At 30.1% G+C, this 16,604-nt stretch overlaps 3 protein-coding genes across 3 annotated transcripts in view; 1 reads left to right on the plus strand and 2 right to left on the minus strand.

Moving 5' to 3' along the window:
* Window positions 1-5,241, minus strand: LOC113367042 (MATH and LRR domain-containing protein PFE0570w-like). Its single transcript, XM_026608672.1, has 7 exons — window positions 5,122-5,241; window positions 4,807-4,873; window positions 4,613-4,735; window positions 1,356-3,898; window positions 565-929; window positions 342-491; window positions 1-181 (listed from the first exon to the last, which is right to left on the minus strand). Exons 1-7 carry the CDS (start codon window positions 5,173-5,175, stop codon window positions 1-3), a joined length of 3,483 nt encoding a protein of 1,160 aa, XP_026464457.1. The 5' UTR covers window positions 5,176-5,241.
* A 108-nt stretch (window positions 5,242-5,349) lies between these two features.
* LOC113366747 (cell growth-regulating nucleolar protein-like) lies at window positions 5,350-6,527 on the plus strand. The gene is made up of 2 exons (XM_026608405.1): window positions 5,350-5,677; window positions 5,787-6,527. The coding sequence occupies exons 1-2, from the start codon at window positions 5,550-5,552 to the stop codon at window positions 6,193-6,195; spliced, it is 537 nt and encodes a 178-aa protein (XP_026464190.1). The 5' UTR covers window positions 5,350-5,549; the 3' UTR covers window positions 6,196-6,527.
* Window positions 6,528-6,673: 146 nt separating this feature from the next.
* The window catches only part of LOC113366311, a 35,443-nt gene continuing 25,512 nt past the window's right edge, over window positions 6,674-16,604 (minus strand). Inside the window, exons 3-10 of the mRNA XM_026607900.1 lie at window positions 13,574-13,691; window positions 9,714-9,984; window positions 9,399-9,526; window positions 9,056-9,208; window positions 8,667-8,915; window positions 7,969-8,488; window positions 7,304-7,495; window positions 6,674-6,985 (exon numbers count right to left, since the gene is read on the minus strand). Coding sequence (XP_026463685.1) covers window positions 6,837-6,985; window positions 7,304-7,495; window positions 7,969-8,488; window positions 8,667-8,915; window positions 9,056-9,208; window positions 9,399-9,526; window positions 9,714-9,984; window positions 13,574-13,666 — 1,755 coding nt within the window. The 5' untranslated portion in view covers window positions 13,667-13,691 and the 3' untranslated portion in view covers window positions 6,674-6,836. The remainder of the gene's footprint in view (window positions 6,986-7,303; window positions 7,496-7,968; window positions 8,489-8,666; window positions 8,916-9,055; window positions 9,209-9,398; window positions 9,527-9,713; window positions 9,985-13,573; window positions 13,692-16,604) is intronic.

Genomic DNA, 16,604 nt, shown 5'->3' on the forward strand with positions numbered 1-16,604 from the left:
TCAGCCTACTTTTTGAATCAATACATCACATAACTGCAACAATTCTGCATTTTCCTGCTTTTTCTTTTCCACTGCTTCTTCTAGAGAAGTTTTTTGTAGTTCGGCTTTCTTTATTAGAGCAGTCCATCGTATCATTTCAACTTTGTGCTGGTGTTCCGTATTTTCATAATCTGCTTTAGCACTGAAATATTTGTACACTTATATTAAATGCAATATAACAAAATTGTATGTAAACAAAATATATTACTAAGTTACAGTATGACTAAGCATTGCATTACTAATCTATATAATGAGTTTTATTTTGAAATAATAAATCATTATGAAAATGATAAGCTACTTACGTTTCAATTTGTTTAGTCGCATGTTCCTGCAGTGCTGACAAATTTAAATCTTGTTCCCTTGCAATCTCCCTTAATTGTGAATTCAAATTTTGTAGTACAGTTTGATTTGATTTCATAGTTTCAATTGCTTTCTTGCATTGCTCATATTTTCTATATTTTAAAATAGAAATTAAATTTTAAATTATTATTTAGAATTTACTAAAATTATCTTATTTGCACTTACTTATGAAGTGTGGAAAAGGCATTTTCAATAGTTGATAAATTGGTTTGAGAAGAGTCACGTTCCACTTTAATCTGTTCTAATTGTTCTTTACTATTAAGCAAAAGTTGTTCATTTTCTACTCTCATTTCTGTAATACGTTTTTCAAAACCAGTAATAGCCTGTTCTGAAATCTTCTCATTTTCAGACAAGATTTCTAATTCCTTTTCCAGCTTTTTCGTATTCTCTTCTAAATCGGTAGCAGTTTTTTGTTGATCATTTATTTCTTGTTTAATTGATTCTATTTTTTTCTCATTTTCTTTTGCTAGATTTCTTAGTTGCTCAAGCTCTGCTAATAATTCACTATTTTCATCATTTCCTCCACGGGACTAATATGTGGAATAAATAAGATACAGAATATTTCATTGTTGGCATAAAACTATGAAACTATTTTTGAAATTCCTATTACCTTTGACAGAATATGAAGCATTTTTAAATATTATACTAAAAATTTAAAGATCATGTCATAATATCAATCAAAATTTTGTAAAATTATAAAAATATAAAAAGTTAATAAATTTAAAATTTTAAAGTAAAAACAAAAGACGAGTTCATCATTGCTTAGATTTATAACAAGTAAATGATGAGATCAGTCAAAAGTTTAATAATTCTATAAATAAAAATTCAATAATTCAATAAATTTAAAGTATTAAATTTCTATATTAAAAATAATTAATATTAAAAATTAATGAAACAAATCAAAACATTGGTAAAAACATTTACCAGCTCGTTTGCGCTCTGGCACATAAACTCACCTCATTAAATGGTTCAGAAGTTGTTGACACACTCATAAACTCAGCTATAGGTGTTTCATCAGAAAGACATGCAAATTCTCCATCTGTTTTAGAATCATTTATGAAGGACTTCTGTGTTACTGTATTATTTTTATTATCCGAGGAAACAGATACATTATCTTCAACTGCAGGCGGAACATCTTGAGTTATGCCTTTGCCAGGACTAAGTAAGTTTCCAATCCATTTGAATATGCTTGTAGTGCTTGCTTTAGGTGATTTATTCGCTTCTTTTATTGGGGCTATGGTTTCTTCTGAATTGTTGCTAATTGTAGTTGATTCAAAAAATTCATTTTTACAAAAAGTGTTAGGGCTTCCAATTATAGCAGAGGTGTTTCCCATATTAATAGAATCATCTGTAACTGATTCATCAATCTTAACTAATATATTATCACACTTGCTTTCTTGTTCTTTCTGAATGGCAGTCATTGGTTTATTTTGTAGACTTCTTAATTGCATGAGAAAACTATCATCACAATCCATTTTTGATCCATTATTTTCTCCAATATCTTCAAATAGTTTTAAAGTATCTTTAGACATATTGAATTGTAGGTCAGCATAATTTTCAGGTGTTGTATCTAGAATACTTCTTATTGGAGCTTTATCAGAAATATTTTCATTTATTGTATCGTTTATCATAATGGTAATATTTTTATCAACATTTACATCCTTCTTTAATACCTGTGTTTCATTTAAATCAAATTCTTCAGAATCAACTGTCTTGACTTCTGTATCATCATTTATAGTGACAGTTTCATTCAAATTAATAATTCCTTCTTGTGGTGTTTGGAGATTTTCAATTGTAACTGTATCATTCAAGTTTGATCCAGTTTCCATATTATAAATTTCATTTTCATCACGAGGCAAAGGAGAATTTATTATTAATTGATCAGTTGCCTTAAGTATTTCTTTATTCTTTTCATTAGAGTTTTCAATCAAAGTATCGCAAGATATTTGGCTGCTTTCTACCACACTGGTCAATTCTTGTTTAATAATATTGTCCAATGAAGCTTGTTCTGTTTGTAAAAATTCAATACTTAAATTATCATAATTAGGATTATTTTGTATGAAATCTTTGTTCATATCAGAATTATTAGAAATTGCACATTCAGAATTAGCAGACTCTACTAGAACATTCAGTGTTAATTTGTTTTCAATTGTTTGTGAATTTTGTTCTGTTTGTTCAGATATATTATTTGTATTTTTATTTTCGCCATCCATTACATCATTTGATAGCAATTCATTGGTGGTTTTAAAAGTTTCATCATGTGTTTTATTAGTAGTAATAGTATCAATTTGATTTTCTATTACTTTAGATACAATATCAGAACTAATCTTACTTACACTAGCAGCTTCAACAGTATCACAAAAAGTTTTATCTGAAGCCTCAGGCTCATGCAATAATATATTTTGATCTTTATTGTGCATGTCGATTACATTTTTATTTTCTTCATTTATATTAAAAGTATCATGGATTGTGTTTTCAATATTACATGTATTTTCAGGTATATTTTCATCAATATTGCCCATTTTATGATCTAAAGAATCTAGTATTGAACAGCTAATACCCTGTTGCATCATTGTACTTTCTTCAGGATATTTACTTAAAGTAGAATTGTTTAAATTGTCAGTGATATGTGTGTTCACAGGCAAAGGATTTGTGAAGATTTTGGAATCACTTTCTATATTAGAGCCATCCCAAGTTCTATTTAAATCTGAATTAATTGTATGTTCATTTTTGTCAGTTATATCTGTTTCAATAAGTTTGATTGACTCAATTTTATTATTACTTAATTCAGATTGAAGATTAATTGCTATATTCTCCTGAATAATACTACCTTCAAAGGTTTTGTTTAGAGAATTCTCAGTATTTAAATTACTTACACATTTCTTGTCTGAATCTGCAATGTTCCTAGAAGAAATATTTATTTCATGATCAATCACTTTCGATTCTGTAAATGCTTCATTGTTTAATTCACTTTGAGTGTTAAAAGTTGTGCTCAATTGATCAATCTTAATTTCTTCATCAACATCAAAGCATTTCAATGTTTTTTCAGTTGTCGAATTTATAGCATTTTCTGATGTATCCACTGATTTAGCTGCTAAATCACTGTTTGAATATTCAATATTCAGAGTCAAATTATTTTTTGCTAAATCATCCAAGACTGGATTTTCATTTTCTTTATTAATATCTTCATCCCATGTCTCATTTAAATTATATGCTTTCTTGATCTGACCTGCAGATTTAACTTTTGTTTGTATTACATTTTCCTTAATCGTATCAATACCATCCGTGGCTATGTTTGTGAATGCTTCATTGCTGGAATCATTTAATAAAGATGCATATGATTCATCAGCATCCTCAAATTCACTTTTCTTTGGGTTGTTCTGATCTGACCAAATATGATTAGCAATTGTGCATTCATGAGCCAATTGTTGTGATAAGTTTGGATCAATAGTTTTAGTTATATTAAAAGTTTTATGCAATTGAGTTTTCAATTTTTTCGCTGTAAAGGAAATAAAAATTTCTTACCCAATTTTATACTTATATTAAAACAACTAGTTTGTAACAAAAAAACCCAACAGAGTGATTTTCCAAAAACATTAACATATGCTTAAAGAAATATTTGTGATAATATTTTTATAACATATTTCAAAAAATCATTATCATTTTATTATTGAGAAATGACCATTGCTCGCAATTAATAGTACTACATAAAATTATTGAATAATTGAATTAATTTAAGTCTATATCCTGAATATACATAAAAGAATATTAAACAATCTCGAGTGTACCACAAGGGTCGCATATAGGTAAAAATTTCAAATTCGATTACTTGCTATATGCAGACGATTTGAAGATTTACAAAAAGATTACAAGTGAAAACGACGTAATAACTCTACAAGAAGATATCGTGAGATTAAATACATGGTGCCAAAATAACAAGTTAAAATTGAATTCAATCAAATGTGCCGTAATACAATAAAATCTATACAAATATGTGCAATTAATTATTAGATGTTACCAAAGTATTATGCATAAAGTGTACATATATTTTTTATGTTATATGTTAGTATTCAAATTCAATATTAGTAGATTTTTAAGTTATAAAATTATTATTGTGATGTATAAATCTACTGTACATTGTGGATTGGCGTATATAAATATAATTAGTAAAAATAACTGAACAAATAAAAAATCTGCTATATATACTACATACCTTTTGGAGTTAATATATGCACTTTACTAAAACCATTTATTATGGAATCCAGTTTAGAATTGAACTCAACATCATCTTCTTCAGCACTTCGATAATCTTCTGACGAGCTGGATTCGTAACCATCTACAAAAGAATGTTGTTAAGCATAATTCCACACAATTATTTTCTTTTGTATCAATTAAATAGATATATACCTTGCAAATTCTGTGTTTGTCGTTGACCTTCAGCTTTTATTCCAAAAACATTTATATGTGGGGTATTCTGCAATAGAAATATATATTCTTTTATACTCTCTGACATATAGAAATGCATTTCAATCAATAGATATACAATATGAACATGCTTAAATGATTTTTAAATCAGGCTTAGTATTTTATTTAAAGAAGATAGACATTAAAAATAACGCCAAAAACCTTTCAAATTTGGCTGTTAAATCTACACAAGAATTGTCCAAACGTAAAACAATTTATTTATCTAATATCACGCAGTAGTCTTTAAATCAAACGTACCATGTTTTGCTGACTATTCACATCCTTGAGAACACTACGATATTTGTGATCCATTTTTAACCATACAAAAATAGATTCATTAACAAAAATAGAAAACTGATTTAACGTTTCAGGATTACTTGGGACACAAAACAATCATACTTTTAGTATTGCCATATGTCAAAGTTTTCAATTTGAAGCCATTGCTGCCAACATTATCATATAACCTTTGTATACAGCACACTTTTGTTTGAGGTTATCCCACTACTTGTTATTTGACTTTTATATCAATGTATTGTACATGTGCTTAATAGTATTTTTACCTTAAACAATTATCATTTTTGATCAAAAAGCCCCACAAGAAGGTAGTTCATCACGTGCTTCAATAGAAAGAGTGCATAAAATATTGTTTGATCATATTTCGATAATTGAAGGTATTTTGTACTAAAATGGTTTATTTTACCTGTAATAATTGTGGAGACTCTCTACAAAAGCCGAAAGTTCAAAAACACTACCAAACCGCATGTTCAAGAAATCCTATTAATCTCACCTGTGTTGATTGTCACAAGGATTTTGGGTAAGTCCGAATTAATACATTATCTTTTCATTGATGGTAATTTTTCATATTTAATGATTTTATTATCTTTTCATTGATGGTAATTTTTCATATTTAATGATTTCTATAGGGAAAAGGAATATGTAGCTCATGTTAAATGTGTAACAGAAATGGAAAGATACTCTGACAAAAGCTACGTTGCTAAAACCAATAAAGGTGAAGCCAAACAATCTTCTTGGATCGATGCTATTCAGTCTGTCATTAATGAATCGAACGCCAGGCCAGCCGTGAAGGAGGTTTTACAAAAACTAGCAACTTTTGAGAATGTTCCTAGAAAAAAAGCTAAATTTTTTAACTTTATGAAGAACTGTGCTGTAAGTCGAACGAAAGATGATGTACTGGAGGAAGTTTGGTCTCTTTTGGAGAAACAGAAAGATAAAATAAAGAAAGAACCTGAAACAAATAATAAAAATAGTAATGAAGAAGTATCAGAAAAATTAAATGGCTGCGAAGGAGAAAAAATAATAAAAGAAAGTTAGAAAATGATGACTCTGACCATGTTAGCAAAGTGCATAAAATAGAAGAGAATGATACACCTACTAATGTAGATAATAAACTTGAGACTCCTGAAGAAAATTTAGTAGGTGATCAAAATGGCGATACTAAATCAAATGTGAAGTTTGAATGGAAGAAGGAAATTACTAATTGCTTGAATTCTAATGACAACGAGATCAGTATGAAATCATTACGTAAAAAGCTTGTTGAAAGCTATTTATTGACGGTAGATTTTGACAAATATTTTATGAAAAAACTTAACAAAATAAAGGGTGTGACAATTGAAAATAACATTGTGAAACTAAATAAATAATAAATAGGATAATAAAAACTGATAAAACTTTTTATTATTCAGTATTTTGCGTTAGTGAGCAAAAATAAAATTAGTTTTGTAAATAACACTTTAAAAATAATATATTTGTTAATACAGATTTACAAAATTTTATCATACTACCTACCACTCATTCAAATCTTCTTCTACAACTTCAATACATAAATATAAATATGATTGATGCATGATAATCTTGGCAACAACCAAATAATGATTTAAAACAATGTCATATTACATAATATATGTTTTCATATAAAGTCCTATAGTTAAGTCTGATATCACAAAGTGAATTAATTAGTTTTTTATATCTATTTCTTTAGTCGTATTTCTTCTACAGCAGAGTATGATGTACTCCATTGCCCATGCCATGCCACACAGTATTATTAAAAATGTTTGCGAGTGCACACACCATGGGTAACTGCCCGTCATATCTCGAATAACACCTATAAAATAATAAAAAAGTCTTAGTTACAACACTCTTGGCTATAAATATTCACATTTTTTATAGTTTTACTCAAATCATTATTTAATTTTTCATCCAAAAACTTTCATTTCAACAATTTATATTTCATCACAATAAATTTCAAACTCTGGTCAAATTTTCAAAAACCATTTGTGCAGCTGAGTATGTATTAAGAAATTATTTGGATTAAAACTCAGTGTTTATTTACTATCTTGTGCAATTTTTTAGGAGTTAACCATATCTTAGTTATTAAAATCTGAATACAAATAATTATAATTTAATTTAAGCTAATACGCACCTAATAATGGTCCCAAAGCTACAACAAATAAACCCTTAGCCACCATGTGTAGTCCAAAAGCTGCAGGCAGCTTTTCCAATGAACAATGCTCTGATATAGTAAGTGTAAAGTTGCTTAAAGCCGCACCTCTGAAAAACCCGGATACTGATAACCAGGCCATGATTGGAATCCAAGCTGTTTGTTCTGCTAAAACTGTAAGATATGTCTTATTAGCGATATGCCTTGAGATAGTGCTTCATAAAAATATCTAGCATTTATTAAGTGACAAAAAAAAGATTGTATTTTATGATGTCCTGAACAAAGAGTCTCGAAGGACATGCAGAAGTGTTCGCACAAGATTTAATGTACGCTCACTCGCGATTTTTGTTAAATTGATTGCAAAAATAATCTATATACTTAACCATATAAATATTAAATCAAGTTTTGATTTTGAACTGATTTTATGTTGTACATTAATTGAATAAAATATTTGATTTTACTTGTTCGAGATCTGCTTTGTTTATAGCCTAAAGATAATTTATTGTTTAAAAAATAAAAAAAATGGCTAAATTCTGCTTTTGTATTCCGCGACGATAAACAAGCTGCTTCGTTAATAGAGAAGCAAACTTTCTCAACGTAACACTTAATTTCTATATCTAATTAACAATAAATGATGTAGTACTAACTTGTTCTGATAAGTCCTAGTCCCAAGGATGAAATTAGGAAAACAAGTCGCCTGGACACGTTCAGCTTATCGAATATGGGTGGCAATGCAACTCGCGCTAATATATCAGATATAGCGGTCATAGATAGGCAATAGGCAACATCATTCTTATCGTAACCCAGGCTGTGCAGAAAGAACGGGGTAACCATTTTGAAGTTCTGCTCTGCGACGTAGAACAAGGATAGTCCCAGCAATATATTAAGAAAAACCCCATCTCTCAGCAGATTAAGATCCATCATTGACATGACCTTCTGCCAGACAGTGATCTGGTTGAGCGACTCTTGTGGTGGTTTAGTGGGCTGTTTTGTGATCACAGGTCGTGTTATCGTTTTCGGGTTGAAATAATTCACCGGTAGCCGCTGGTCTGACATATTTCGTTTGATGGAGGGCTGCTCTTTGGACATGGTCGTTAGGTGGCCTGCATGACTATAGACTCGGCGCATGATTTGGATTCCTTGATCGTCGTCATCGCTTTCGTTCACCTGAGAATTGCAAGGCGCCAATCGTTTCATGTTTTTCTCAGCGCTAACGAACGTGTGTTAGATGTACTAAATGCTTTTATAAGCCCGATTATTTATTTATATAAGATTCCTATTGAGATATCATAGTAGAAAAATTAGAAATATGGTGATAATAAATACGTTTTGGCTACGTTCTCACCTCGGACGTGATGTGCAGTGAGCTTCCAGTAAAATCCATGTGCGCGCTCAAGTTGGACATGACGGACGCTTTGCGGCGGCGAGGGGGCACATTTCCTGCTATAGAAATCGCCGTTGGAATATTTCGCAGACCTCGTGATTCAGCTGAATGCGGCAACAGTGGAGATTGTAACGGTTTGTTCAGATCTTGTCCGGGGCTTAATGCCTGATCGCAGGATTCGTCGTCACTTTCTCTGATGGTGCACATCTCCTGATGTACAATAGAAATAAATCTGATTATCTTAACAATAAAATAAGTACTTTTTCATGACTTCAATAATCGTTAATTGAGAAATTTGTACTACCAATAACATTGGGCCAAATGCTTAACAGCAACAATTTAACTCTTACCTGAGCTCTAGCTTCTGGGTCTACTGGAGCGATTTTTAAATATCTTTTAACAGGCTGCAAAAGAGCGGACCCTACAACTGCGTGAAGCGCTACTCCACCCAAAATCAGAAGCGCTCCGCTAAAACCATAGGCTTCTAGAAGTAATCTCACTGCCTAATAGAAAAATTATGTTTTAGTATGCATATACAATTAAGAACACGATCAATCATTTGATCACTTGTGCAGAATCAAAACAAAGGTAAATGGGGAAAGAACTTGGGATCTTCTATTTTCTAGATTCATAATATTACACCATTTTGTTCCAACCTATCAATATTTTGAAACTACTATTGTAATATAATACCTGTGGCATAGCCAACATTCCAACAGCCGCGCCAGCCATCGACAATCCTACAGCTTGTCCTCGTTTCTTTTGAAAGTAATGATTTAAAGCTACAAAAGTGGCAGATGAAGATAAACCAACACCTAGTCCTAAAATAAAACAAATATATAATTTTTTTCTGCTGTTATGAAGTTTTATAATATTTTGCTGCTCAAGACATTAGGTGCTTAAAACAATGGATGAGAAAATCAGCAAGAAGACAAACAACAGTACAAAGCTGATAATATAAGATAATCAAGCTTCGTCTATATTTATGTAGATCTATTAATTACTCACCTCCAATAATACTGTATGTGGTAAGTATGTGTCCCATACTGGCGGCCGGCGCCGTTGCCATCAGTCCCAGAGCATAGAGAGCAGATCCCACAAGAGACACTTTTCGGAAGGAAAAACTCTGAATAAGTGGACCAACAAATATTCCAGAAAAATTGACGATAGAATCCAAAGTGCTGTTGATGATCGCAGCACCCGTTGTCTCAACGTTAAGGCGTTCTAGTAGATCACCAAATAGAAGACCGAATGAAGGCTCCAGTGCTCTGGTCGCTAGCTATAAAATGATAAAATTCTCTCAATGTTTTATTTTTGTCAAGAACTCTTCGTACAATAATCTACTAGAATGGTAGTAACACTCATAAAGCAACAATCGAGTAATCTTTTAAATTCTGTACCTGCCAACATAAATCTCAGCAAAATTGAAATTATCATTAACTTGTGACAATGATGTATCATTATTTTTTTATATAAACAAATTATGACTAGAATACATGATGCTTAAAATAGGGTATTTTTTGCAATTAGCATTAAAGAAATATTAATACAGCTAGTGGGGTATGGCATCGTGCCTCAAGGCAAATTGCTGGAACTTCCCGTACCAAAAATAATTTTTTTTTAAGAAAGATTAAACTTGTTCTAAACTTTGAAAAAATTAGATTTTTGAGAAATTTTAAATTTTTGAAAAATAATGACTTTTTTGGAAAAAAATGTTTTTTTATTTTGATATATTTTGGCAATTTTGAACTTTTGTTAGAAACGCTCTTAAAAGTTGAGTTACCGTTTTTAGAACTTTTTGCCCCGTATCATCGAAACGGCTAGACCTGCCTATGCCAAAATCTAATCAGCACATCTCCTTATTAATAGGAATCGAATGTTTTTTGAATAATTGAAATCGGTTGAACCGTGTTTCCGAAATCGTCGACGAAAATTTGTATCCGCACACACACACATACACCCATTTTTTCTAAAAATAAGGTATGCCAAAATATTCAGAAATTCTGAAGCGTAAAGATATATAAAAACTTTTATTTTCGATTTTTTTGCGATTACTATAACTTTTGCCCTACGTGAAGTTAAAAATGTTAATTCGATATAATATTAAAATATTTTTATAAACTTTTGTCAGAAAATCTGACCTTATTGAGAAAGCATGATGAAACTAATTTGGAACTGAGATAACAAAACTCTCAATGATATGTTAAAGATGATTATTATTAAAATATTAATTAAATCAATATTTATTAGAAAAAAATTGAATATGCCTTCAAGTTTGTCTCAAAATTCGTTTTTCTCGAAACTATAGCACGACTCCGGAATCAAAAAATTCTTGACCATTTTGAAAGAACAAAAAATTGTATTGTGACACTAAGCTTTTATTACTTAATTCTCTTTGTATTTTTATTGCAACTCTCTTTCATTATTTATTAGTTTGAATTTGTCAAAAGAATTGAACAGCAAGCGAGCGAACTAGTAGGTAAGAGTTGCTCAATAGCTTTCCAGATAATTAATCAAATTATTTATTATCTATAGTATTTCAAAATACCTATAATGGATTTTTTATCAGAACACATGCTGACAATGACTTATAAAGTACTTATCTTAAAATATTTACTACTCATCGATATCTATACAAACTGACACGATTCTACAAGGTCATTATTTATTACAAATATGGATTTTTCTACATTTGCAGTGATAACACGTTCGACATTTACCGGCAACTCAACAATAAAACAAACTAAAAATTTGCTTCAAACATCAATGATTCTCGAAAGAAGAAAGTGTGCAATATACGTCGGAATACAATTCAAAGTATATATTACCATGCCAATCCAGTTTGAAAGCTAAATTTGCTTACATGACTAATAAATAAATCTGACATTTACTAAAATAGGTCGATAACCTCATTACCTTGGACTTGTGATAGATTTATTTATCATTTATTATTTAGTGAAGAAAAATCAATAGAAGAAAAAATACAGAAAATAGAAAGTGATTACCATTTCCATGGTCCCATAATTATTTATTATTGCTCATTTCGTGAACTTCTCAATATTTCTGTACATGAATTTAAACTTTTCTTTTTAAGAAAGGTTCATTAGCTGATTCGACAAATTAGAAAATCTCCATAAAACCCATCAATATGTATATCGATTTACATTTATAGTATGATTATTAATCAATGTTATTCATAAAATTTTATATATTTTTATTCAAGTAATAATTATTGAAAACTAACGGTGTATTTAATTATATCTCAAGATATAAGTCAAATATTCACAAACGAATTTAAACCACAAAGCTTATTTACAATAATATTATTTGTATTGATATATTTTTTTATTTAGAAATTTTTTTAAGCTAATTCACATTTTTAAATTTAGATTTTGAACTCATCCTCAAATCTTAAACACTAACAATAAGATAGAAAATTCAATAAGAAAATTTTTTATAATCGGAAGGAAATTGAAACAAATAAATAAATTAATATAACTTGAAAAATGCAATGCAAATACAAATAGATAACACCGTTCATTTACATATTATATTTTAGCTAATTCTTTCTACATATTTGTACTATAGAATTATTACAAACTTTTATGCCTATTATAGAAAAACTGATTTTTATAAATATTTCTTCCTCAAATTACTTGAAGTTGAAAGTCACTAGTTGAAGGTTAAGAAATCTGCATTTTCTACTAATTCTAAAGAAACGACACGACCGATCGTCGTAAAAATCTAGCAATGCAAGTCTTCCTCGACTCTACATTGAATAACTTTTAAATTTTTATAATAATATTTACCCCGCCTATGGGGTAAAAATTTTGTAACCACCGGTTACAAAATTTTATACAAAACAATTATACTATGATGAATTAGCAGAGATTTTTTCTGAACATGGTCAGATAGTGGTTTGTTCGTTATGTGTTATTTGCTGGTTTGGTTTGGTTTTCGCAATATAATCGCTCAAAGTCAAATTGGGCCTTTGTGCCCCGCTCTACTCTACCTACTAAATCTAAAAATGTTTTTTAACTTCCCGTAGGGCAAGTTATAGTAATCGCAAAAAAAAATCACAAAAAAATTGTTATATATCTTTACGTTTCAAAGGTTTCTGAATATTTTGGCATACCTTAAAAAAATTGATGTACGTGTGTGTGTGTGCGCGCGGATACAAATTTTCGTTGACGATATCGGGAACACCGATCAACGGATTTGAATAATTCAAAAAACATCCGATTCATATTGATAAGGAGGTGATTAGTTTTTGGCAAAGGCTGGTCTAGCCATTCCGAACATACGGGGCAACAAGTGCCAGAAGTGGTAACTCAGTTTTTAAGAGAACGGAGCGTCCGATTTTAATAATTCAAAAAACATTTTACTTGTATTGACAAGATAAAGAACTGATTGAATTTTTGGAAAAGCAGGTCTAGCGGTTTCGGATATCTAGTAAAAAAAGTGAAAAAATGCCATTTGGCGGTCAAAAATGATCATAGACATATGCACATAAAATTATCAGATATTTTATGGATATTTTAATAATGTGTATCAATTTTGTTTATATTTCTATGGGAAACATCGTTTGTCCGTTAGACAGCGACGCGGCGCTTACGCGCTTCGATATTTCGTCTGCATGCAGGTAAAGCAGTGCTATTGCTTTGTTAAACAGTTCAAAATAAAAAAAAACATTTTTTGTACAAAAAAATTTAATCTTTTTTTAAAAAAAATAATTTTTGGCCCGAACAGTTTCTGCAATTTGCCTTTAGGCACGATGCCATACAGCCCTAGTTAGTTTAGTCTTCTGATAGTTATCACCTACATCAGTGGCTTGGCCAGATTATTATTTTAATTGTGAAAATTCTTACCGTGACCATGGCCGATCCTAGGACCACCATCCAGCCCCAGCCGCCGTCGGGTGCGACCGGCTTGCGCGCCTTTGTATTGCTCACAGATTTCATGTTGGATTTGTGTCACGCTGTTATTCTGAAAACAAAGAAAGTCAACTTCGTGAGCAAATAACTTGATTAAAGATATAGTAAAACATTAAGCATGTAGCACAAGAACTTCTATAATATTATATCTACAACAACAATCAAAATGCCTGGGTAGTACCCTGAGGTGTTTGTGAGCCGGAAAACGCGCCGGAACTAGAGATGATTTTTTTTTGTTTTCATATATTTGCACCTATTACATAATAAAATATAAGCAAATTTTTTGATAATCCTTTGTAGAATGTCTAAATCGAATGCCAATCAATTAATTGTACATCCGGGTAATGATGGTAACGTATTTGCTGTTATAGGTCTGAGAGTGGTCTTTTCCTTTCATTCCTGTGGACCATCAAAAGGTGTTTTTACGCATAAATTTGGGTGGTTTACAAGTCTGTTTTTATAATTGTTGCTATGGATCTGGAATGTACTTATTAATGTTGAAGTCTTTATGTATGAGCCAATTTGATACATATTTTAGGGGCATTTACTATTTCTTTCAGGTGTTTATTTTGGAATCTTCGGATGATTGTGATGTTTGATTTCTTTAAAGATGATTTTTATTTATTTATTTATTTTTTTACTGTTTCAACTCTTCCAATTTTACTCTTCTTCAACTCTGCAATCAGAACTCTTACATCATATGTTCTATAAGCTGTTTTGTTTAAGACTTATGACCTAAGCTATACTTATGAGAGGCAACCCATTGGTTTACCAATCTCCTATGTGAGGGGTTTATATATTAGCTCTTACTTCTAATAGTTTACATATGATTGAATGATGCAATTATATTTTGATCTATAATCCCAAGTGGAAATTTGACATCAAAGTTACTTAATGCCAGGCTTGGCGGTAGCGGGAATCGAACCAGCGAACCTGGGACTAGTTGGTTCTAGCCCACGCTCTAACCGATATCGCCACCGCTAGCCCAAAGATGATTTTTGATATCAAAAATTGGCTGAAGTACTGATTTTTTTGTAAATTGCTGAATATTTTTTTTTAGTTTTTAACTTATTTGTATATGTATTATTATAAACAAGGGTTTGATCCAAACCGAAACAGGGACGAACCGGCTTGTTTTTTCGAACCATAAACCGGAGTCTGAAACGTTTTTTTTTTTAACGAACCGAAATAAATACAAAATCCGGTTTTTGAATCGGTTTTTTAATTTTAGCGTTCTGGTAAAATAATATTAGCACAACACCAGTGGCAGTACCTAAAAGTAAGAAACGTTATTTGGAAGGACAATATTTCCATTTCATACTAAAGCGCTCAATAATATTTTGATCATTTCGTGCGACGCTAATAATGTACACGAGGTCAAAAATAGTACACAAAAGTATTTTGTACACTTGTTATTTTTCTTGGTTGAAAATTATTTTTTCAAATATTATTGAATCTACACAAAATTCTTGAACGACATATAACATTAATTTCTAAAGAAAGGCTAAATATTAAAAGCATTTTACGTCGTATAACATTTTTAGCATTAATGAGCTTTTAAACTAGTCACATGAATACATTTTTGTGCTTTAAAAATATATTGTTCAGTTTTATGACTAGTTTATTTATTAAATGCACATATATATTTTACATATATTCAGACACGTGTCTAAATGGTTGACATTTTTATCATTTTAATTTTAAAGTGATAAATTATTATTGTTAATAACAATTTGTTACAATAACAATCTATAACAATTTGTTATAGAATATAAACTGCAGTAGCAATATTTTATGATTATATTATTTTAACTATAAGTGAATCATAAAATCAATAACTGGAAGCATTAAATATAATTCATTTCGTGACATAAAACGTAATATAAATTTGATTTCTTAGAAACTAATTATAAGTATAGATTCAAGTGCAGCAAATGCATGTAATTATAATCATAAATTTTCATTTGATTAGTATGAAAAATTAAAAACCACAAATTAAATTTCGTAACCTATCATTTAATCTTAATCGTAAATCAATTTAAATTTTAAAGCCTATTTAATTTAAAAAATAAAACAGAATAAGTGAAGTGATTGGAATAGACTTGGAACATCTATTACCAAAAACTCTATGTATAATTATTTTGAGCCGTTGAAAAATAGAATAACAAATGCCTAAAATTTACCTTGTGCATAAAAATTAATTAATTAATTAATATAAATATACAATATCATAATATTATATATTAAAAAATTACGGCAAAGGCGTAATAATCATAAATGAATACTAATAATAAAGGTATATCTTGTAGACCAAGAAACAAAAACGGATTTTAACACAATTTCAAATTAATAAGAAAACTATTGGGATGCATGGCATCGTGCCTTAAGGCAAATTGCTGGAACTTCCCGTACCGTAATTAAAAATCTAGGTACGGAACCCAAAAAAAAAAAATACACAAAATGTGTACACATTATGAAAATCTCTATAAAATATCTGATAATTTGATGTACATATGTCCAATAAAACATTTTTGACTGCTAAATGACATTTTTTAAAATTATTTTTATTGAGAGTCCATAACCGCAGAACCTGCCTCCCAAAAAATTAATCAGTTCTTCATCTTGTCAATACAAATAATGTTTTTAAATTATTAAAATCGGACGCTCTGTTCCCTTAGAAACTGAATTACCGTTTTTGGCATTTTTTGCCCCTTATCTTCGGAACGTCTAGGCCTGCCTTCGCCAAAAACTAATTAGCACGTCTCCTTATAAATACGAATGTTTTTTGAATTATTCAATTCGGTTGATCCGTGTTCCCGAAATCGTCGACAAATTTTGTATCCGCACACACAGACATACACGCACACACACATCATCCATTTTTTCTGAAGTATGCCAAAATGTTCAAAATTCTTTGAAACGTGGAACGGGAAGTTAATATTATTCAAATCAAATCTAACGTAAA

The sequence above is a fragment of the Ctenocephalides felis genome, unplaced genomic scaffold, assembly GCF_003426905.1.
Source record: "Ctenocephalides felis isolate EL2017-DRISC unplaced genomic scaffold, ASM342690v1 CF-g0.4_SCAFFOLD_01170, whole genome shotgun sequence".
Classification (NCBI taxonomy): domain Eukaryota; kingdom Metazoa; phylum Arthropoda; class Insecta; order Siphonaptera; family Pulicidae; genus Ctenocephalides; species Ctenocephalides felis.